General features: G+C 28.2%; 1 protein-coding gene across 1 annotated transcript in view; it reads left to right on the forward strand.

Moving 5' to 3' along the window:
• Window positions 1-9,142: 9,142 nt before the first annotated feature.
• Window positions 9,143-21,173, forward strand: part of LOC123298378 — a 77,919-nt gene continuing 65,888 nt past the window's right edge. Inside the window, exon 1 of the mRNA XM_044880367.1 lies at window positions 9,143-9,805. Within this exon, the coding sequence (XP_044736302.1) occupies window positions 9,221-9,805 (585 nt within the window). The 5' untranslated portion in view covers window positions 9,143-9,220. The remainder of the gene's footprint in view (window positions 9,806-21,173) is intronic.

Raw genomic sequence — 21,173 nt, forward strand, 5'->3', positions numbered from 1 at the left:
GAAAAAAAAACAGATATTATCCGGGATATTTACGCGGAAAATCAATGAGAGATGATTGTTAACTATACTTTAAGAAGATAGAAGAAATTTTGTACAAGTGGTAAATGGATTTAGGAAAAAACAGACCGGAAAAATAGACCCGGGAAAAATAGATCGAAAAAAATTTCTGTAATAGTGTCGCAATTTTAAACGCAAGGGTTCTAAACACTTCAGTTCCCAACCAACTCCTCATATTGTCGACCAACTCAACCCAACCAAACTAAATTACGACAATACTCTAGGTCTATAAAAATTTTGGTCTATTTTGCTCATTTTTCGCTTTGAAGTCATGTCGAAAATACTTTCCTGTAATTATTCAAAGTTCGGGAATTAAATTTCCTTCCTGATTAAAGTTTTAAAATCGAGTTTTGGAAGGCAAAAACGGCAAATAGATATCTCTGACTGATATTTCTTGATGTATCCTTTTTGTACGGATTTTCTCGTAAATCTCCCGAACCAATAGGTAGAAAAATTTATTTATTTACATATACATTTATTTTATTTGTGTATACATTAACGCTTTGAAATAGCATAGGACTTAAATATAAAAAATAAAAATTTAAAAAAAGTTCAGATTTATGCCTGAGATAACACTAATAATATAAAAAGGCATAATATAAAAGGATAACTGTTGGAAAATATACACATTCCATACAATTAAATATAATTCAAATAAGACAAAATACATTTTATTTTCTTAATTTTTCATTTTCAACTTCCATATTTGTAAAAGTCTGGAAGATTTATTAATTTTTCATGAACATGGCTTTTTTAATGAGCCTTAGTATAATAATTCGACAAAATTTAGAATATTTAACATAAAAATATGTATGGATTAAATCAGTTTAATAAATATGGTGGAAGCGCATGTAAATAGTAAGTACATTATATGAACTGATATACTATGTATGTTATCTGCGTTTCCACCATTTATTTATTGTAAGTATATAATATAAATAATTTTTAGTTTTTTTCTCGGTATAGTACACATGGTGATTTTTATCTGTCCTATTCTTATTAAACTCAGGGTTAATAGTGTTTAACTGGGTACAAAATTTGTAACAAAATAACAAATGTTGGATTCTGATAACATTATTACTCAATTACTCAATCAAAATATTAAAGGAAAATTTTATCTGAATTTTATATAGCTGTATCTCTAAACAAATTTATCGATTTTGAAACAGCAATAGTTCTTTTAAAAATTTGTACTTTCTAGTTTTGAAAAAGTGAGAAATGAAAGAGAGAAATGTTATTCGTAATTTTTATATAAAGTTTAAAAATGTGTACCAAAATCTTAAAAATTATTTTAGAACAAATTTGTTAAGACCTCTCGAAAGATTGTTTATATTTCTTGAAAATGAAATGAGCTATAAAATATTTCTGTACGAGCTTTATGGACAAAGATATTCGCTGTCCAAGCAAAATTGACACTTCCTGATTTAAAATTTTGTATCTTTTAAAATAATCATCACACTGAAATTTTTTTTTGTTACCATTCGAAAACTATCTTCCACTTAAACTACCTTCTTTTTTGCTCTGGCATATTATTTTGTAAAAACTTTTCACTTTTCGTCTTTAAAACATCCCATTAACAGATTTTTCCCATATTTTAGATGTTTTTTTCATTTGGCCGCCATTTTATTAAAAAAGGCGTAATCTAAAATGCTATCACATTCATTAGAAAACTTGTACGTGGTTTTTGAAACTAATGCACACAAATGCTTTGTATTGAAGATTGATACGTAAGTGTAACTAAAAAGTTGCTGCAAATATTAAATTTTGAAATAAAAGGGGATAAATAGGAATAAATTTTATTTTCTGCAATATTACTCATTATAAAACTATCACTTAGATTACTTAACTAAGACTTTTTCAAAATTAAAAAATGAATTAATTTAATTAAAAGTCACATTTAATCGAAATAAGAAACGTAAAACCTAAAAGAGTTAACGATTTAAATACCTTTTCGAAAAAAAGTTTGTATAAGAGAAATTAAAAACTTGTTTTTTTCATTTTTTTCTATCCCACATGGTTCAAAAATAGATTTCCGAGGGATAAAATTTATTTAAAAATTGTACGAAAGGATCAAAGCTTCCCTTTATTATACAATAGGGGACTTTTATAATACGTCATTTACGTGTTAAACCTCATATAAAACGATGACGTTACTAAGGAATTTTTTCTTTTTTTCCAATATGTAATAAAATAAAGTTCACATAAAGCTACAAAGTTCACAGGGTCATATACCAATAAAATATCGAAACTAATCAATTGGAAAAAAAAATCGTATATAAATCAATAGAAGTTACAACGATGTTTCACAAACCAGAATTTACGTTTTTTTTATATATAATGTAATAAAAGCTAACGGGCTATACTCTTGTCAATTTAGATTAAATTCATTTGTTTTTTTTTTGGTACGTCATTGAATATGTATTACGTTTATAACATAGATTGAGAAAAAACAGAGTGTTTATTCGAAAACACGTGGAAAAACCTCGCATATAGGGTCGCCACTTTTTTTTGTACAATTAAAGTACATTGGTTATTAAAGGTAGAAAAAAAAGTACATTGTGTCAAAATAAAGTACGATTTATTTCACTCTATCATTTCTCTTAAAAACATATTTTTCATTACTTTTAGCAATTTTTAACAAATAATTATCACGGCTAAACAGCTTCACAGCATCTTAACAGTCTATATTTTAAGTTAAAGTAAATAAGTAATTCATTTTTTATCAGATTCAGAGACGCTTTGTTTCTTTTGTCTCGCCATTTGCTATTCATCACAGAAAAAACTCTCTCTGTGAATGCTGACGTGGCGGGAATCGACAGTAAAAATGAAATTACTTTATATAAATTTGAAAAATTATCATCAGTCTTATTAAATACTTGCTGCCATTTTTGTGCAGTAGACAATTCCGCAAAACCTATAGAACTTTATATACAATTATATAATTTGTTTAACAAAGAAATTTCTCCGTAAAGATAATCCATATTTATATTAAGTTTTTGTAGATTTAAATTTTCAGTTAAAATTTAAGTTTTTTTTAACAAAATTACCAAATTCGACAATGCTTTTTAAATTTATATTGCTAAATGTAAATAACAAGTTTGTGTCATTAAAATCAAACCATTTATTTAAGTACTCTAACGCTTTGTCAAGAAATAATAAAAAATTCTAAATGTGTGAATTTTGCTAGTCAGTTCAGGTGAAGACAACATTTTAATTTTTTTGCCTTTTTCATAGCCAAAGAAGAGATCTTGTTTTCTTTGTGATAATCCATTTTTAAGATTATCCATAATCTAGTAAACATCTAAAATTGTTATACAATTGCCTTCTAAACATTTTACAGTTTTATTAAATAAAGTTAATATGTGATTACAAAAATTGAAATAATCTGTTTTACGAAAAAATTCTTACAACCAACCTTTTTTTGTATATTATATGTGAAATGAATCTCAGTATTTTTTAAAAAGTATTTTCGCGTACTTTATTGTTCTCATGAAGTATAGAGTACAATTACCCGAAATAACGTACAATACTTTATAATAAAGTACGGGTGGCAACCCTACTCGCATAATACTAATCAGTGACACTTTCTGAAATTATGGATTCTAGTAGCGCTTGTAGACCCTCATGGCTAGAACAAAAGATTCCATAGAAGTTTGAGAGCTTGAAGCCCAAATATGAGCTGCCACAATGCACTATGTCGGTGTTTTTCAAGTTAAAGGTTAGGCGATGTATTTCACAATTGGTTAGATGACTGACATATTACCCATAAAAATGTAAAAGCAGACTTGTTACCATAACAAAATTTCAAAGTTAAATTAAATTTCATTAAAAAACGAAGAAGCTAAAGCATTCAAAGATTGTTGCGCGCCTCTTTCTTGCCAAAGGCAGTTTTATATGTAATCTCTATGGCGATACTCAACAATGACGTCCTAATTATTCCCAATTATTTCAGAATTGATAATTTGAAAAGTATTAGCTGGTCTTCAAGCGTAAAGTTTCAGGCTATTATTCGTTTTCAAAGAACCGTGGACTATGGAGCGTACCAATAACCCAGCTCTCTTAAATTTGAACTAATTTCACAATTACCAGAATCGATTTTAATCTACTGATAATTGAGAAATAAACTAACATGTTACCATAGACTCAACGGAGAATAGATTTTAAGATTGGTCAAAATTGTGTTACCAGGGAGAATTATGCTTAAAAATCCCAAAAATCACATCCAATAAGTGGGGTAGTTGAGGCTGAGGCTTGAGTAGATGCGACCAAACTGTAGCACTAGCGCAGATGCTGTTTTTGCTCTGTGACAAGGATATATCCTATGATTTGCATGAAATTATTTAATGAAGAAAGTTTAATAAAAATTTTAAGGCTGGCTTATCAACGATTAACGTTTCTCAAGTGTCGACCAACTCAGCCGCCTAGGGTCCGAAATATAGTCAAATTAAGCTGATTTTTAATGGTTTTTGGCAGTTTTTTGAGAAAATTGAGAGAGGAAGAAAATTTGAAAATGATCAGCTACTAATAGAAATTTCGAGTTAATCGAATAGCGTATGCTTTTCAGTATCTCGATTATTTGAATAAGAGTCATTATATCAATCAATGTAACAAAGGTAAAACGATAATTTGGAGGAAAATGGGAGCAGTGGTCATATAATGTGGGGATCAGCAATTCATTTTATGAATATCAATACGAAATTTTCAATAAACACTCTATATTATATAAAGAGGGTCTTTGATACTGATTGAAGGAAAATTAATGCGTTTCAATTTATATAACACCTACAAAACGAAAATATAAAAAAAAGCAAGGAGACATAACGAATTATTTATTCGCACCTAATTTTTTTTTTCATTTAATCTTTTGATCTCATGAATGTTTTTTTTTTCTTCATAATATTACCAATTTGTTTTAAAATGTTTATTTTCTGTAATTTGTATTTTATTTGTTAATAATTTTTAATTGAATTTATCTTTTTTTAAGGTAGTATAGCAGGTTCATAGCTAACTACAATTTTTTTTTTAAATGTATTCAAAAAATCATAGTTTCAAACGTACATTGAAAATTTGTTTAAGGATTTATCATATAAGTTTGATTAAGTTTAATGTTTATTATCATAATTTAGATTCAATTCACTTTCAAAGTTGAAAATATTTATTTGTTTTCCTGAAATTAATTGACCAAACATGCTCATACATCCTTAAACAAAAAAATTTGATCAGGGGTCATTAAAGAATGAAATATTGTATGATTACTATACTTTATATGATACTTAAAGTAAAAATATTTAACTGAAGTGAAATATTTAACTGTCTTCACTATTTTAAAACTGACAACCCCCATGGGATATAAAAATTTAAACATATGATATATCGAATTTCAAAAAGGGTCATCGTGATATTAAATAAAATGTTATATTTTTATTTTTGAGAGGAAATTAAACTATGTATGAAAAATCGTACAATTTATGGGTTGAGGTCTACAAATGAAAAAAAAATTTAATTGAACATGAAACAGTGAACATTTTGATGATACACCGAATATTAAAAATATCTTTGTCAACTATGTCACAAAAGCTTTTAATTTTCAGGCCGGGTATACACGTTATTACGGTATACCGGACAGTACGGTACGGTTTACCTGAACAGGTTACCTGTTCAGGTAAATCGGAGCGTGTGTTCCAACCACCGCAGGACAACAATACGATTAGAGTGATAGTGCTATCGTTTTCTTTGCATTTACCTGTGCAAACTTATTTACTTGTATGTGCGGCATTATATTATAAACTAGTTGATCCGCAACTTTGACTGCGTCCAACGTAGCGAACTGCTATATTTATAAATTTTAGATAAAGTTTCATTAAAACCCATTCAGTAGTTTTCGAAATCGTCCAGCGAAGTGTGCGGGTAGCTACTAACGTGATGTTATATAAGCTATAGCCTTCCTCGATAAATGGGCTATCCAACACTAAAATAATTTTTCAATTCGAGCCGGTAGTTCTTGAGATTAACGCGTTCAACCAAACAAACTCCTTCAGCTTTATTTATTAGTAAGACAGTAAGGCAAAGGATTAATCCACTCTTAATCCCTTTATAATATAATTTATGTTTGGATTTTCGACTTTTTTTTTGGAATCGGTATTATTATAAGAAAAAGTTCATTTCAAACAATAAAAAAAATTATCCTCAAAGAAATTTTTAAACAAAGGTGTCTATATCGAAAAATTTTTGATTTTTATTAAATTATGACTTCCATTATGATATTTAGCTTAATATTATTAGATATAAACCTATAGAAAACTCTAAAATATTGAGAAACAATATTTTTCTAACAATACTCGATAAATGAAATCAAGGTGAATGAATTGTTTGAAAAATGTACTTCGTCACCAAAATTTAGCCATTACCATAAATTTATCGAATCGAGTTGCCATGAAATTAAGTTTTATACATTAGACTAAATAAGTAAGGAATATCTAATATTAAAACGAAGGTATATTTCTTCACTCAGATAATCCTGTTGAATGGAGTATTTATCACAGATAGAAATTTGTTTTTACATTTTCGAATTACATCGAGCTTTTTAAACGCAAAGCTCTCAAAATTTTAATGGGTATTTTTCCCTGACTGAATTACGATAGCTCCTTATTATCATTTTTGATAAAATATAAAACTAGAAACTATAATGTTAAAATTTATGATATGAGTCCGAACAATCTATTATTATTAAACGAATGACTCTTTTGTGCAAATAGTCATAACTTGTCAGTATAATAAAACTATGTGCCGTTGGAAAACTGTTGGAAAATATACACATTCCATACAATTAAATATTATTCAAAGAAGACAAAATACATTTTATTTTATATTATCCATATTTGTAAAAGTCTGGAAGATTTATCAATTTTTCATGAACATGGCCTTTTTAATGAGCCTTAGTATAATAATTCGACAAAATTTAAAATATTTGACATAAAAATATGTATGGATTAAATCTGTTTAATAAATATGGTGGAAGCGCATGTAAATAGTAAGTACATTATATGAACTGATATACTATGTATGTTATCTGCGTTTCCACCATTTATTTAGTGTAAGCATATAATATAAATAATTTTTAGTTTTTGTCTCGATATAGTACACTTTGTAAGTACGAAATTATAGTGCTATTATAATGCTTTTTATCTGTTTTTTTCTTATTAAACTCAGGGTTAATAGTGTTTACCTAAGTAAAAAATTTGTTACAAAATATCAAATTTTGAATTCTAAAAACATTATTACTCAAGTACTGAATCAAAGTACTAAAGAAAAATTTTAACAGCTGTATCTCTACGAAATTTATCGATTTAGAAACCGCAATAGTTCTTTTAAAAATTTGTACTTTATACTTTTGAAAAAGTGAGAAATGTTATCCGTATTTTTTATATAAAGTTTAGAAGTGTACCAAAATTTTAAAAATTATTTTATAACAAATTTGTTAAAACCTCTCTAAATATTGTTTAAATTCCTTGAAAATGAGCTTTAAAATATTTCTGTACGAGGTTTTTGGACCAAGATATTTGCTTTCAAAGCGAAATTGACACTTCTGGATTTAAAAGTCTGTATCTTATAAATAATCATTATACTGAAATTTTTACCATTTTACCATTGTTACCATTCGAAAAGTATATTCTACTAGAAACTATAATGTTAAAATTTATGATATGAGTCCGAACAATCTATTATTATTAAACGAATGACTCTTTTGTGCAAATAGTCATAACTTGCCAGTATAATAAAAGGATGTGCCGTTTCATTTTATACGTTTATAAACGAAATAACTTTTTATGTGATGTTTATCGGAACTGGTTTTCAATTACTTGAAAATTTTATAATTTCCTATTTGTCTAGTGTAATATAGTGTAGGTGTTTTAAAAGCCTTTTGAAATATCTTACTTGTATGATAATATCCAGAGAAGGAATTATCACTGATCGGAATAATAGATTTAACTTTTCAGAATATGTTTAACGCAATCGGGTTTTTGATTTTTTAAATTATTTATTTTTTACGTAATATAAGAACCTACCGTACTTTTTTAAAGCACACAGTTTAATTTAAGTGGTTCGATCTTTTAATTATGATTTAAAATAACTTATATTTTTTAAAAATTTAAATTCGAATCAATAAACTTGTACTATTAGTCTCGAAAACACACTTTAAAGTTAAAAAAACTGGCCTCAATAAAATAACTCAAGTAGAGATAAATATAAGCGATGAACCCATTTGATCCGTATATAAAATTTACTTCCCGTTCTTCCATCAAAGGGGAGTAAATTTTGAGCCTTAAATTCAGAACTTTAAGTATATTAGAAACTTTTTAAAACTGTCCTAGCCCCAGAGTCAAAATAGCTTATCTCAAAAAAAAAAAAAACACTTTTTGAACCGTAATAGAATAAATAACAAAAATTATGGAGGGTAGAGATAAGGTGAACCATCTCTGTATCTAAAAAGTGTCCACCGAAAATCAGAAAATTGGTGGCGCTGCTGTAACAAAAGTGTAAATTCTACAAGAATGTAATAAAACATCTAAACAAGTTATTTATTAAAAGCAAACAAATGCTTAAAACAATTTCAATGAATTTGTTTAAAATTCATTTCAAATTTTTAGGAATTACATATAGTTTTAAACTCTTAACTCTGTTCGTTATTATATTTTTTGTTCGAAAAACCTCTTACTGACTTATTTTTTCTTTGTTCCAGGAAACAAATCAACCAACACAAATTTATAACGACAAAGTTTACATTTTTTTATTTAAATTAAACGAATTACGTGTGTAAAAACAATGTATTATTAATGTTTACAAAAAACAAATTAAAAAAAAAACATAATTCATTAAACTTTTGTGAATTTATATCCACCGAAGACGCGTATAAAAAAAGACACAGTGCCACAAACAAAAATGTAATTATTATTAAACTTATAAATTATTAAATATCTACAAAGAATACTAATAAATTAATTTCGTTTTGGAACGAAATATGAAAACAACAATTTCACAAATACGCCAACCAGCAAACTATGAGAAAAAAGTAATATGTCCTCCGTCATCATTCCCTGATACATTTAAAGATTTTTTCCAAACGCTTAACGAAGACGATGATAATGTTGATATTTTAGCAACAATGCTCGAAGATAAATTAATTCCTCGTAAAAATGACACCAAAAAATCTAATAACAATAACAATATTAATAATAATACGGTAGAGAAAAAACCTTTTGGGCGACGTGGAATGTCAGCCAGGCATTATCAACGACGTTCGTCGGAGTTTCATCGTCCACAATCCGTTCAACAACAACAATCACAGCAACAATCGAATCCAACATTTCGTTATGATGTCTCACCAACAATTAAACGTCGTAGATCGTCTTCGATTGCTGTAACTCGAGCTCCACCTGATTTACATCGATTCTTACAAGCGGAACAACAAAGACAATCGACTAGTGGCTATTTAACTCCACAATCACCTCGGTCACATTTAAGCCCGAATGCAACGCAATGTAATACACCGTTATTACAAAGTCCTGGTTGTTATCAGAGTACTTCACCGCGGATGTTACACTTGAGTCCGGGGTCATCGCCTGGTCATCGAAGTGCTTCGGCCATGATGGGTATGAGTGGTGAACCGTTGAGTCCACGTACACCAAGGCATGAGTATCGGACGTATCGGACGAGAACGTCATCGATGCCGGTTGTGCCACGACATAGGGTAAGTGAAATTTTCCTTCAATTTTTATATTCCAAAGTATTTATTTCCAAATGATCAAAAACAGAAAAAATAATAATTTCTCAAAAGAAGTGGCATCCCATTCAAAATTCAAATTAGAACCATGACGTGAAGTTAAAATATAAAAAAAATGCTGATTTTGATTCATAGTGTGAGATTTCCCTAGGTATTTTATTAACGAGAGTCAAATTAATTGAAAATTATAACTCTCCCTAACATTTTATTTAGAAAATTTGGTTCGTGTGTTGCCCAGTTTCAAGATCAAAACTGAATCGATAGCGAAAAAAAATATTTTGCTTTTTGTGGCCAAATGAGTAATTTTCGACATTTGATAAGTATTTTTCGATTTGCGATGTCTGTAGATAGATTCTCTTGGATCTCATTTGAGGTTTAAGGATTAAGCCAGCGTGAGGCCTGTAGCAAATTCATATCAACGGATGTGCTTTTTTTAGTCATTTTAAATCTATCTGCGGTCTCCAACGAAGAGGTCTGCGCCAAAATTTGTCTGCTTCGTTCTACTTTTCTTCTATTTCTCCACTTTATGTTTTGAGTCTTCGCAAATCTATCTCAACCGCCTATGGTTTTTTACAGTTAATAGTTATGGTAATTTTTGATTACCTACTATTATTCTATCCATGTCTCTAAGATTTAAGTATGAATAAATTTTTAAGGCGTATAATTTATATTTAAACAACCAGAAATCTGCAAAATGCTTTTATTTATTCTTGGCTAAATTTTGCTTGCTAGTTTGGTTATTTATAACATTGACTTCTATTCGAGATTTTGAAAATTGCGTTGAATTTATCTATTTTAGAAAAGGAAATTTTACAAATATTTCCGCCTCATGATAGGAGCAAATTGATCAAACTATATAAAGTTGGCTTTTGTTTATGGTTCAAAACTTGAGTTTCTCTGAATTTAAAATAATAAAATATTCAAATAATTTCAATGAATTCAAAACCAATTTTCAATAATTTAAATTCCATACATCAAATCTACTACTAATAATACTACTAATAAAACTTTAATATAAAACTTTCCCAATAAAATTATTTTAAACATAAAAGCTGAATATTGTTATACTCTATATAAAAAATAAACTCTAAACTGACTCTGAATACAGATTAGGTATACGCATTCCATAAAAAATGTTGTTTTATTAAATATCAAATTCATACATAAATATTTATCCCAAAGGATACGTTCAATTTTATAGTATGTTCAAAAGTTCTAACTTTCTAAAAGGAAGTTTTTGCTTTCACCTCGAAAATCGACATAAAAACGATTACATGGCAAACGGAAGTTTTTGAAGGATTTTTGAGAGAAGGATACTGAGGGATTTTCTATCCACCCAAAATGATTACCTAAAATTTTTATCCAAACAGATATGTTAAATGTCGAAATATTTTTGGTTTCTTTATTCTTATGTTACAATAGCCAAATTCTTTTGATTTACCCTTCCGGTGCTAAATTTAAGCTGTTAGAGTTGCCATTTTTAACATACAAAACCTATATTGAAGTGTTTTTAAAGATATGTTTTATTATGCCACAAGGGTAACTTTCTTAGTATTAATTTCAAAAACTAATATTTATTGGTTAAAAGCATGACAAATATTTGCTTATAAAGAAAATTATAACAAGCGAAAGCATAAAATTCATTTAAAGTGATGAAATGAATGGCATTTATGTGTTATTTCTTCTAAAAGTGATTTCCTATAAATCTGTAGGCATCGGCTTTCGAAAACTATTGTATATATCGAAAAATTTTACTTTTAATTTTCTAACTCTGCCAAGTTCCAACAGAATCCACCCTGAATAATTGAAATAGAAGTTTCAAATAATTTCATAACATAACAATTTCATCACTTTGGACGTCCTTGATTTGATACAAAATACAATAAGTAAAATTGATGCTATTGGGCTGATTTTTAAAAGTCATATTGGCATATGGTTTATATTATTAAGCAAGTATTCAATGTTAATGGGTACGATGTTTACTTTTTTAAAAGTTAAAAATATTAAATTTCTTATGAAAAATATTTTTCATTATTTAATGGTTCTTCTAACGTTCTAAGAATATTTTTAGCAACACAACCAACCCGCAATTTGAAGAGATACATGACTTTACAAAACGTATGTGTTTATGTTACAATATAATAAGTTTATCAGACTTCTTCCATATATTTTATTCTATTACATGATATTGTATTACCGTCCAAGCCCTGTACTGATAGGAGGAGCACTCGCTTTACAAGCATTTTGCTCACGCTCGATTAAAAACATAAATAACTTTTATTTTTCAAATGGTATATGTGTTTGAAACTATTTTCATTAAATTTTATTTGTTTTCAAATAATACATTTTTCAGATTTTTTCAACCTTTCTACAGTTTAAAGATATTGCTTTGGCGGTCGCACATCCACCGCAAACGCTTTCAAGCGTACCAGACGTAGGTAGTTAGTTTCTACCTAGTTTTAATAAGAAAAGAAAAATCCAAAAACTAGTCTTAAAATCAATTTTTTCGTGACATTGATAACTATTAAATTAAAAGTAAATTTTAAAAATTCAATGGCAACTTAAATAAATAAAAAAAGATGCTTGGAAAACAGAAGTTATTGAGAAGCTATTATCAAGTCATTCCAACCTCTCTTAGATATCTGGGCTATTTTCAAGCGTTTATCAAAACTTTGGTCCTGATTTCGTACTTGGATACCACAAGAAAGATATCTATCCATTAGGTATTTTATATGGGTTGTGTTAAACATACGTGATATAAAGATCTATTTATAGCTACTTTAACGTTATCATAATACCATACGTATGCAATGTGAAGCTTGTAGCCTCAGCTCAACCAAAAGGGGTATTTATTTCAACGAAAGCTGAGTAGTGTAAAGAGAAGAGACGAGTATAACGCCCCTAAACAATACATATGTAGTATATCAGTTTGTGTGCAGATGGTGACTACATTGCTAATATATACAGATTGTCATCCATCACCAAATTTTAATGTAGTCGCAGAAACGAAGCATTGAAGTTCGAAATCAGCTAGTATATATTCACCGTGTTCTGTTATTGACTGCAGAAACCCACCTTACCAAAGTAAGCTCATCAAGAGCAACAAAAAATTAGGATCCGAGGCCTAATTTGGGAGATACGGGTATTGCAAAAATTGATAAATTTGTTCATTCATTGACTATCATTCGATTACCAGTAGCCAATGATAATCAGTAGATATTAGTAAATTTCACTTAATAATGGAATGGATTTAAAAAAAAAGTATACAACGATTTAATTGGATTTGGTCAAATTATCTCACTTTTTATATTTTTATTCTATTATTATGAGAAAATAATAATAATTGTGAGTAAACATTATATTATTGGACGGAAACAAACAAATCACACCCATTGTCGCATGGTTTGTTTGCATACGTAAAATAATCTAATCTTTTCTCACAATAAAATAATAAAAATATAAAAAATGGGATAATTTGACCAAATACAATTGAATAATTTTATACTTTAAAAATCCCTTCCATTATTAAGTGAAATTTACTTATATCTACTGATTGTCATTGGCTACTGGTTATCGAATGATAGTCAGTGAATGAACAAATTTATCAATCGCATCCAAATTTGGAAAAAAGTTTTTTTGTTGCTCTTGATGAGTTTATTTTGGTAAGCTAGGTTTCTGCAGTCAATAACTGAAAACGTTGTATATAATTGCTCTTTTACTAAATCGATGGACACTCTGTATTTATATAGAAATATATATAGCAAGGTTTCTCTCTTTTTTCTTTATTACACCAAGATACAATATAATCGTCATTTATAATGGTTTTTCTTTAAAACAACGACACAGAAAATATCACAATAATATACCATATAACAATGGTGAAATTATATTTTATTAGTTTCTTGTTCTTTTAACAATGAATGATACAAAAAAAAACATTTTCTATTTTATATTAATAAGTCTAGGTATGTTTTCTATATGTATGAGATTATATACCGAATAAAATAAGAGGAATATTATGTGTTTTTGAAAGGCGATCATTAATATAAGAATTTTATATATATTCAAAGAGATATAATGTTTAAAAATAAAAAAAATTGTATAATAAATTGGAAAATAATTCATAAAATTACTCTCGTTAAATAAAAACGATTAAATTGAACAAAAAGTACTTTAAAATGAAATCTTCAATACTTTTTTTTTTTACCTCATGATGTACGAGCATTGAATATATAATAGAAACTTGAACTCTTAAATTTCGAGAACGAAATGATCTCTCGAAATTAGCCAGCCGTATCTTTGATTGATATTTCCAACTTTGTTTAAGATAAATATTTTCATTTTATTTATTATACTAACGTAGAAATACATTTCTAATTTTTGTAATGCAAAATATATTCGTAAATATTCGACTTCGCGGTTTATTCGTAGACAGCATATAGTAGAATTTTGGCAAGGAATGAACAACTTATGAATAAAATTAAAGAATACGTAAATTTGAGGAGGTATTCTCATCGTCAAATTTTAAGTTTCATTGGCTTAAAAGACGTTTAGTTTTATAATACGAAGGAATATTAGCTGTTTTGGCAGATACCGAGCACCTTCGCTTTGAATTTAACATTTAATTACTATCCACTTTTTTAGTATAATAATCATATTTTTTAGTTTTTTTCAGCTATAATTTATTTTCTTATTTTTAGTGTCGCTAAGCAAAAATTGTGTACTCTTTAACAAACAAAGTAGAATGAAAGTTGATTAATTTTGATAGGTTTTGATAGGTTATCCTGGAGATTCTCATTAGGATAATAAGATAAAGTTATTAAATTATTAAATTGTCGTCGGTTCTTGATAAGAGTGAAAATTTTCAAGTCAATCGAACGTCTACAACTTTACGTGGAAATTTCGGTACAGTCGTATACAGGGTGAACCATTTTAATCTATTGTGGCTAATAGAAAGAAAAGTGACAGAGTCTGATGGGTGATATCATGTTCTGACATCAGATTGGATCTAGTACTTCTCCGGGTTGCTTTAATAGTCAATTTAGATCTTAAAAGGTAAGAGATGAAATAATACTTTAAATTAGAAAGTTGATCCTCATAAAAAACTAGCATTTTTTATTTAAAATATTTTTTCGAAAATCGTTGGCTTTCGTTGTCATGCCACTTAAAAATATGTCATTATTGCATTTAAGCGAAAGAAACACACTAGCTGCAAAAAATGCTTAAGTCAAAAGTTGTCAAGGGCAATATAGTACATTCGCCTGTTTCTATGACTTTGACCCGAAATTCTAGTTTCAAGAACATTTGACCTTGATTTTCAAATGAACCCGAGCTTTATAGTTATTAACACATACAAATGACCTTCATTGCCCTTAATAACTTTTGTCTAAAAATTTTTCTAAAGCTAGCGTATTTTCCTTCAAATAAATGAATAGATGACATACTTTTAAGTCGCATTACTTTCTAAAGCTATCGATTTTCCAAAAAATGTTTAAAAAAAAAAGGTTTTTTATGAGGATCAACTTTATAATTTTAAGTGTTATTTTATCTCTTACCTTTTAGGATCTAAATTGACTATTAAAGCCACTCGAAGACTTAGGTCCAATCTGATGTTAGAACATGATGTCATCCATTAAACTCCACCACCTTTTTTCTAGTTATTTTTTGATTGATTAACTACAAAACAAGCTTTTAGCCATACTAGATTAAAATAGTTCAACCTGTATACATTCATACAGGTCAAGCTAATAAAAGCGTGAAAAAAAGATGATTTAAAATGTATGAAACACCAGTTTTAACCTTAGTTAAAATTCAATAAATTATTAGTCTGATGTGTTTCTCCAGACACTTTTGAAACCCCATAACGTTAGGTATATCATAGATTTTAATAAATGTCTGTATTTACTTACAATATTAAAAATAATATAAACAGCCTCATATTTTATAAATTTTCTTAAATCTACTATCATTAAATACGTATTGATATAGATATCTAAGTACACTTGAGTTCAAAATACCGAAGAAAGTTGATGACCTGCAATATGAAACGAAACTGAATCAAATTTCACTTGAATCGTCTTTACATAGAGTGGAAAAGTTTCTTTATATCGCCAGTAGTTAAATTATTAACTTTGATGGTAGAGCTCTCAATTGAGAAATTTCGTAAAGGAATTTTTAATATTTCTTGTGTGCTTAAATGATTGAAAAATTAAGTTAGCTCTCAAGAAAATAGGTTTACAGAGAAAATTTTTGAATACGTCTTGTGATACTAAATTTTTATAAATATTATCAAAGATAATAAATGAGAACTCTGGGATATTTCAAAATAAATTTCGATTTTACCCCAATTTCCTAGAAGTTTTTTGTATTTTATAAAAACGTATTTCGATTACCAAGTAGTCATCATCAGTATGAATTAGCCAATCGTAATTACTCTTATGTTACTCGTTTGGTAATTTGGTTAGCAACGAAAAAAGAAATTTATTACTAAATTTGTAATCATAACATGCATCTTGCACTTTGTTGAATCCATTGCTTTTGGCATTTTAACAAAATCCGATCCAGCTCTTAGCCGCTCCGGGTAAAACTTATATTTGCTGCTCTTTACGCTCATACCAAATACAAGGTGTCTTTTTTAAGTTGAATCGAGGAAAATGATACAAACGAAAAATATTAGTTTTAATGGGACAAATCTTAGACCGGCATCGAATTCGAAGTTATCAGGTTCAATTTAATCTCACGAAAGTTGTTCTTTATAAATATGCAAATATTTTATGTTTGAAACATTTTTTTTGTAAATCGAAAAGCTTAGACAGTTAAATTGATAGCAAAAATTTAGCTTTTTGTGCGTTTGTTCATTCAATTTGAATTAAAATGGTCTTTATAGAAAAACGAACCACTTTTATTGGATTTATTGGAAATTTTTTTCCGAAGAGTACCTACATTTCCCAGAAACAATTATATGAAATAACAATTTTGATACGAAAAAACAGTTTTGGGTAAAACTTTTCAGTCCGTTTTTCGCCTAAACTATACGGTTTGCGGAAAAATGTAACTTTTTTTAAATCAACAACAAGTTTCTAATTTTAAGTGAGTAAGTTTCATCTATCGATTACCAGGTATAGAGTAGAGTGAGCTTGAAAACCTTGGTCACGTAAGAATGTCTGCGTAAGATGTGCACCTATACAACTGTCATTTTTTCCTTTAAGCTTTCTTATCGAAAAGACTTATTTTTCGAGTTTCAAGCATAGATATTTATACTTATATCAACTTAAAAAAGCGCCCTGTATGCAGGGTATATGTATTGTGGTATACAGTTAAATACATAGATTCGAATGGCGTTTTTTCATTGTTTTATTTTATTTATAAATTATAATAAATTTTTCCATACAATCCTAGTTTTCGGATTAGCCGTGATTTAATTGACTCCGGATTATCGAGATTACTGTATATACATTTTTTCCGCTCTGAGTGGTTGCCCGGCTGCCCCCCCCCCCGGATCGGGCTATGCATTTTAACAAATCGACAAATGTCTAGGCCCATTTCAGAATCGTACTGTAAATGACCATCAACTAGATGACTGCCAACATATATCTCTTTTTGATTGAATGAGTGAAAATTAAGGATCTTTGGTGAAAGAGTATCATTGTTTGGTTCAGTTTTTCTTGTTTTTTTTTTATTATATTTTATCCCCATATCATTGTTATTATATTTTATGTTATCATTTAAACTAATGGGCATATTTGAATTTTAGATATACACAAATCTTGTATATATACACCTACCTATATGTGTATACTACAGGAAGGTAATCAAGGTAGGTATTACTTTTGACTTTATTGCAAAGTACGTAAAGCACGTTGATGCAAAGAATAACCTCAACAAAAATTGTAGTGTTTGATGGGGGGCATCATGTTCATACAACATGGATTAAGAGCCAGGCCAAAAAAAATTTGCTGAGTTTACTAAAACTGAAATTTGAGGATTGGTTATAGTAGTTGTGTACCTACACACTTTTACTGCGGCCAGTCAAGTGAACGATAGAACAGGGGCCAGATATATGCTATTGAAACGGTGCAGTTTTACGTGGTATTAAAATGAATTTACTAAAGCTGAAAATTGTTATACAGATTGTATATTGCATATAAATAACAGTTATGATTGTCAGTCAGTTAGATGTTAGAACAGGGCTGGTCAGTCAACCCTTATTTATGAACAATTAATACATCAGATTCATTTATGATTTCCGTGGTATTAAAATGAATTTATTATAACTGAAAAGTTTTATACAGCTTTTATATTGCATATAGGTAACAGTTATGACAGTCAGTCAGTTAAATGTTAGAACAGGGCTGGTTAGTCAGTTTTGATATCTATTAGGTAGGATCGATGAACATTTGAAGAAATTTTTCTAAATTTCATCATCATTACAAAAGTAATATCTCCATTTCCTGCGGCAGTTCGTTAAAATTACAAACTTTCAAGTCGAAAATAGCAGCGGGCCGATCTAAACAGTGGATCTACCTAAAGAACTTTCTCGTACATATGTGACGGTGTATAAGTTTTCATCATCCATTGTTTTTCCAAAATATAATGAACATTATATGTAAATTTCAATAGATTTATAATATTTTGTATATATATATATATATATAACGATAATAATAAAACTTTATGTGAAACTTTTCATGAAAATTTATAAAACAGTGTAATGATATTACGAGTATATCTAAAATATAAAAAAAAATATTTTTATATTTTTTTTGTTTTAACTTATTTTACATAATTGAATTTATCTATGTTGTCTAAAAAATTTAAATTAAAATTTTAGATTTATATGTAAAATATATTTTTTATTGTAAAAGTATAGTTGCAAATAGTTTGCAGCATGTGTAAATTTTGGCAGTCGTAATGAATTATTAAAATTCATATAATTTTAAATTTTTGCATACTTTATTTTTATAATCTATTATTTTACATAATAAATTTATTAGTCTGTGATATAGATAGATATGATTCATTCAAATTAGACGGCGTACAGAGCATCTTTTTTACAGGGTGGAACAGAGAAGTGTGTGATTTGGAAAACGCTGTAGAACTAAAACCCTTAAATTTTTTCTAATTATTTTCGTAATACCCTAGGTTAGGTAAGGTTATATTGCCTGCCCACGAAGGACATAATTAGGCTATAGAGCCCATTGTCATACCATATATGTGTTTTACCACCTTTCCGCTGATAATTTCATTTATCAGCTCTTCAATTTCAGAGGCTGAGTGCACCTCCTTCATGCATATATCATGCACTACACCAACTCATCACAACTATTAATTAAATTAACTTTGCTGCGACGGCAGGAATCGGATCCGCTACCCTAAGCATATCGCTGACGGAATTGGTTGCGCCTTAATCAACTGAGCTAATAGGGCGACTCGTAATACCCTAAAATACATAAAAAAAAGCTTTTAAGAAACTTATGTGAATTGTATTTTCAAGTGAATTATAAATTGTGACTTTTGTATTCTAATTATAAAATAAAAACACGGGACATTTTATATTATAAAACATTCATCGGAGTAGTGACAATAAGTCAAAGCTATAAAATAAAATAAACATTCAACTTTATTGCCAGAAGGAAGGTATTATTTATTCACTAACATAAATAGATATTTCCTATTCCTAGCTATTAATTTGTAATTCATTTTTTCTTCCACCCAGTGGACATAAAAATTTAATTAACGGTATATACAAGTGAGAAATGTATTGATATAATTAAATAATACAAAAAAAAAAAAATTGTAAAAAGTAATAAAAAATATTGAAATATAAAAAAATCTTGAAAAAAGAAGAAATAAATAAATAATATAAACAGAATTTTTATTACTTGATTTTTTCAATCGTTCAAGTAAAAAATTCAAATCAAATAAAAAATATGTCACAATCAATTCAATAATTTTAATTGATATTCGGTTCTTTTCTTATTTACATTTCAATTGCTTTGAATTTTATATATTTACATTATTGGTTTTTTCTTTGCATATGATCTACAGAATCATTCATTTAAAATTATCAAATTAAACTTGAAAAGAGGGTGAACATTGCATCAAATCAGACATGTTTTTGTTTTATATGTTGTTTGCATTGTAAAGGCAACGTTACCACCGAGATCCAAGTTTTGGACCTCGGAAAATGACTGGATCATGCGCAAAAATAAAAAAAGCCTCGAAAATTTTGACCTTATTTCAGTTTTTCCCAGTTTTGACCTAAAAGGACTCGTTTTTCATCAAAAACTGTAGTATATATTTTTAAAGAAGGTTAAATTTGCAACAATTTGAGATTAAGCCGGTTGTTATAGGACCAATAGTTTCGGAGTACAGCTTTTCAAAGTATGATTTTTCGCCATATTTCATCTTGTAAACCATTAGAGATAGAACAAAAGTTTAAATGTAAAAAATGACTCTTATATAAAAATAAACATCGTTTGTTTGAAACAGTTTTTCGTAAACATCATTGTTTATCCGTGAAGGCGTAAATTAGGACAAAATTTTGATATACATTATCTCTAAAACTATAAAAATTTGCAGGTAGCTTCAACTATAGGGATTACTAGTGGTCTTGTGAAACAATCTGGAAAATCGAAAAAAAATAATAGAAAATACATTTTTGAAAATTTTTTGAAAAAATGTTCCAAATAAAAGTTGTTAATGTTTGCCATTGCCAAGTGGAAACTCATTTGAATTTAAAATGATCACAAATCTGTGTGATAAATGAATCATTCTGTATATTGAAAAATATACAAATAATTTTATTATGGTTTCACATACACAAACCATTAAAATATACAGTTTTTCTCTTTTGCAAATAAAAAAAATCTTTTTATTATTTTCTAAATCTTGAAGTACATACCTAAGTATATGAATTTTTTACATCAAGTATTTGCGGTCGTCGCTTCTCCCTTGCTTTTAACAAATTTCAACTATATTAAAATGAAACTTGTATGTAACTGAAGCTAACAAGATTTTCTATTACATTATGTGAAATATTATTTTTTCAAGATTTGTTTAGTTCATTTCTTAGTCTACAGGTTTTCTGCTACAGGTTATAACTAAAAATTTTTTATCCGGGAAAGTGGAAGTGTTTTGAAGACGGTATATCATCTGAAAACCGGATGAGACATATGAAATTTTATTGATTTTTAAATACTGTTACCATACGTAGTTACACCGATCAATTAACCAATCGAAATTGGTATCAGAAGAAAGATAATTTAATAACAAAAATGATGATATAGGCTTGCCAGCAAAAAACCTTTAATGGAATTTCTCTTAGATCATAAAA

The sequence above is a fragment of the Chrysoperla carnea genome, chromosome 4, assembly GCF_905475395.1.
Source record: "Chrysoperla carnea chromosome 4, inChrCarn1.1, whole genome shotgun sequence".
Taxonomy (NCBI): Eukaryota; Metazoa; Arthropoda; class Insecta; order Neuroptera; family Chrysopidae; genus Chrysoperla; species Chrysoperla carnea.